Source organism: Salmo salar, chromosome ssa18, assembly GCF_905237065.1.
Source record: "Salmo salar chromosome ssa18, Ssal_v3.1, whole genome shotgun sequence".
NCBI lineage: Eukaryota > Metazoa > Chordata > Actinopteri > Salmoniformes > Salmonidae > Salmo > Salmo salar.
The window spans coordinates 80,837,588-80,840,087 of NC_059459.1; the positions used below are offsets into that span (position 1 = coordinate 80,837,588).

Below are 2,500 nucleotides of genomic sequence, written 5' to 3' on the forward strand. Positions count from 1 at the left end.
GAGAGAGAGAGAGAGGAGGAGAGACAGAGAGAGCGAGGGGGGAGAGAGAGGAGAGAGAGACAGAGACACAGGTCAGGTCAAGGTGAGGAAGAGGGTTGTGGTTGTGGTCAGGTCAAGGTGAGGAAGAGGTCTGTGGTCAGGTCAAGGTGAGGAAGAGGGTCTGTGGTCAGGTCAAGGTGAGGAAGAGGGTTGTGGTTGTGGTCAGGTCAAGGTGAGGAAGAGGTCTGTGGTCAGGTCAAGGTGAGGAAGAGGGTTGTGGTTGTGGTCACGTCAAGGTGAGGAAGAGGGTTGTGGTTGTGGTCAGGTCAAGGTGAGGAAGAGGTCTGTGGTCAGGTCAAGGTGAGGAAGAGGTCTGTGGTCAGGTCAAGGTGAGGAAGAGGGTTGTGGTTGTGGTCACGTCAAGGTGAGGAAGAGGGTTGTGGTTGTGGTCAGGTCAAGGTGAGGAAGAGGGTTGTGGTCAGGTCAAGGTGAGGAAGAGGGTTGTGGTGAAGAAATGGTTCTAACCCTTACTCCTCTTTCTCCCTCTCACCTGTCTCCTCTCTTCCCCCCCTCTCTCTCTCTCTCCCTCTCCCTCCCCCTCCCTCTCTCTCCCCCTCCCTCTCTCTCCCCCTCCCTCTCTCTCTCTCCCCGTCCTCCTCCAGGTCTTCTCCAAGGTGTTCAGCCATGAGGCTCTACAGTCCTACCTCCCTAAGATCCAACAGGTGATCCAGGAGTCACTGAGGCTGTGGAGCTCCAACCCAGAACCCATCAACGTCTACAGGTGACTTCTCAAACCCACTCCCCCCCCCCCACAGAGCAAGCAGAACCTGAAGCAGTAGTACAGTGGCTAGGAGAAACTCCCTTGGAAGGAGGAAACCTGGAGAGGAACCCTGCTTGTTTCTAGATACCTTCTTCCTATGAAGTTACTTTCCTGGACTCTCACTGATTGATTGATTGATTGATTGACTGCTTCCTCCAGGGAGTCCCAGAGGCTGCCGTTCCACATGGCAGTGAGGGTGCTGTTGGGGTTCAGAGTAGCAGATGGTTATTAACCCCCCATCCCTCCCTCCCTCCCTCCTTCTCCAGGGAGTCCCAGAGGCTGTCGTTCCACATGGCAGTGAGGGTGCTGTTGGGGTTCAGAGTAGCAGATGAGGAGATGAGACATCTGTTCACCACCTTCCAGGAGTTTATAGACAACATCTTCACCTTACCCATAGACCTACCGTTCAGTGGATACAGGAAGGTGAGTGTGTGGATGTACCTAAAGCACTTTAATAGACAAATACACATATGCATGAATTTAATCTAATCAACAAGAGGCTGAAGTAAATCAACTAAAATTAGATCTGAAGCTGTTCTGAAGCTGTTTTGACTTGATGCTGTTCTGAAGCTGTTTTGACTTGATGCTGAACGGAAGCTGTTTTGACTTGATGCTGAACGGAAGCTGTTTTGACTTGATGCTGATCTGAAGCTGTTTTGACTTGATGCTGTTCTGAAGCTGTTTTGACTTGATGCTGTTCTGAAGCTGTTTTGACTTGATGCTGAACGGAAGCTGTTTTGACTTGATGCTGTTCTGAAGCTGTTTTGACTTGATGCTGAACGGAAGCTGTTTTGACTTGATGCTGATCTAAAGCTGTTTTGACTTGATGCTGTTCTGAAGCTGTTTTGACTTGATGCTGAACGGAAGCTGTTTTGACTTGATGCTGAACGGAAGCTGTTTTGACTTGATGCTGAACGGAAGCTGTTTTGACTTGATGCTGAACGGAAGCTGTTTTTACTTGATGCTGAACGGAAGCTGTTTTGACTTGATGCTGATCTGAAGCTGTTTTGACTTGATGCTGAACGGAAGCTGTTTTGACTTGATGCTGAATGGAAGCTGTTTTGACTTGATGCTGAACGGAAGCTGTTTTGACTTGATGCTGATCTGAAGCTGTTTTGACTTGATGCTGAATGGAAGCTGTTTTGACTTGATGCTGAACGGAAGCTGTTTTGACTTGATGCTGATCTGAAGCTGTTTTGACTTGATGCTGAACGGAAGCTGTTTTGACTTGATGCTGAATGGAGCTGTTTTGACTTGATGCTGAACGGAAGCTGTTTTGACTTGATGCTGATCTGAAGCTGTTTTGACTTGATGCTGAACGGAAGCTGTTTTGACTTGATGCTGAACGGAAGCTGATCTGAAGCTGTTCTGAAGCTGTTTTGACTTGATGCTGTTCTGATGCTGATCTGAAGCTGTTTTGGCTTGATGCTGTTCTGAAGCTGTTCTGAAGCTGTTCTGAAGCTGTTTTGACTTGATGCTGATCTGAAGCTGATCTGAAGCTAATCTGAAGCTGTTTTGACTTGATGCTGTTCTGAAGCTAATCTGATGCTGTTCTGAAGCTGTTCTGAAGCTGTTTTGACTTGATGCTGATCTGAAGCTGATCTGAAGCTGATCTGAAGCTAATCTGAAGCTGATCTGAAGCTGATCTGATGCTGATCTAAAGCTGATCTGAAGCTGATCTGAAGCTGTTCTGAAGCTGAT

At 48.0% G+C, this 2,500-nt stretch overlaps 1 protein-coding gene across 1 annotated transcript in view; it reads left to right on the forward strand.

The window, feature by feature from the left end:
• Positions 1-2,500, forward strand: part of LOC106578148 (cytochrome P450 26B1) — a 29,968-nt gene that overhangs the window by 20,838 nt on the left and 6,630 nt on the right. The window contains exons 3-4 of the mRNA XM_045701646.1: positions 642-760; positions 1,066-1,222. Coding sequence (XP_045557602.1) covers positions 642-760; positions 1,066-1,222 — 276 coding nt within the window. The remainder of the gene's footprint in view (positions 1-641; positions 761-1,065; positions 1,223-2,500) is intronic.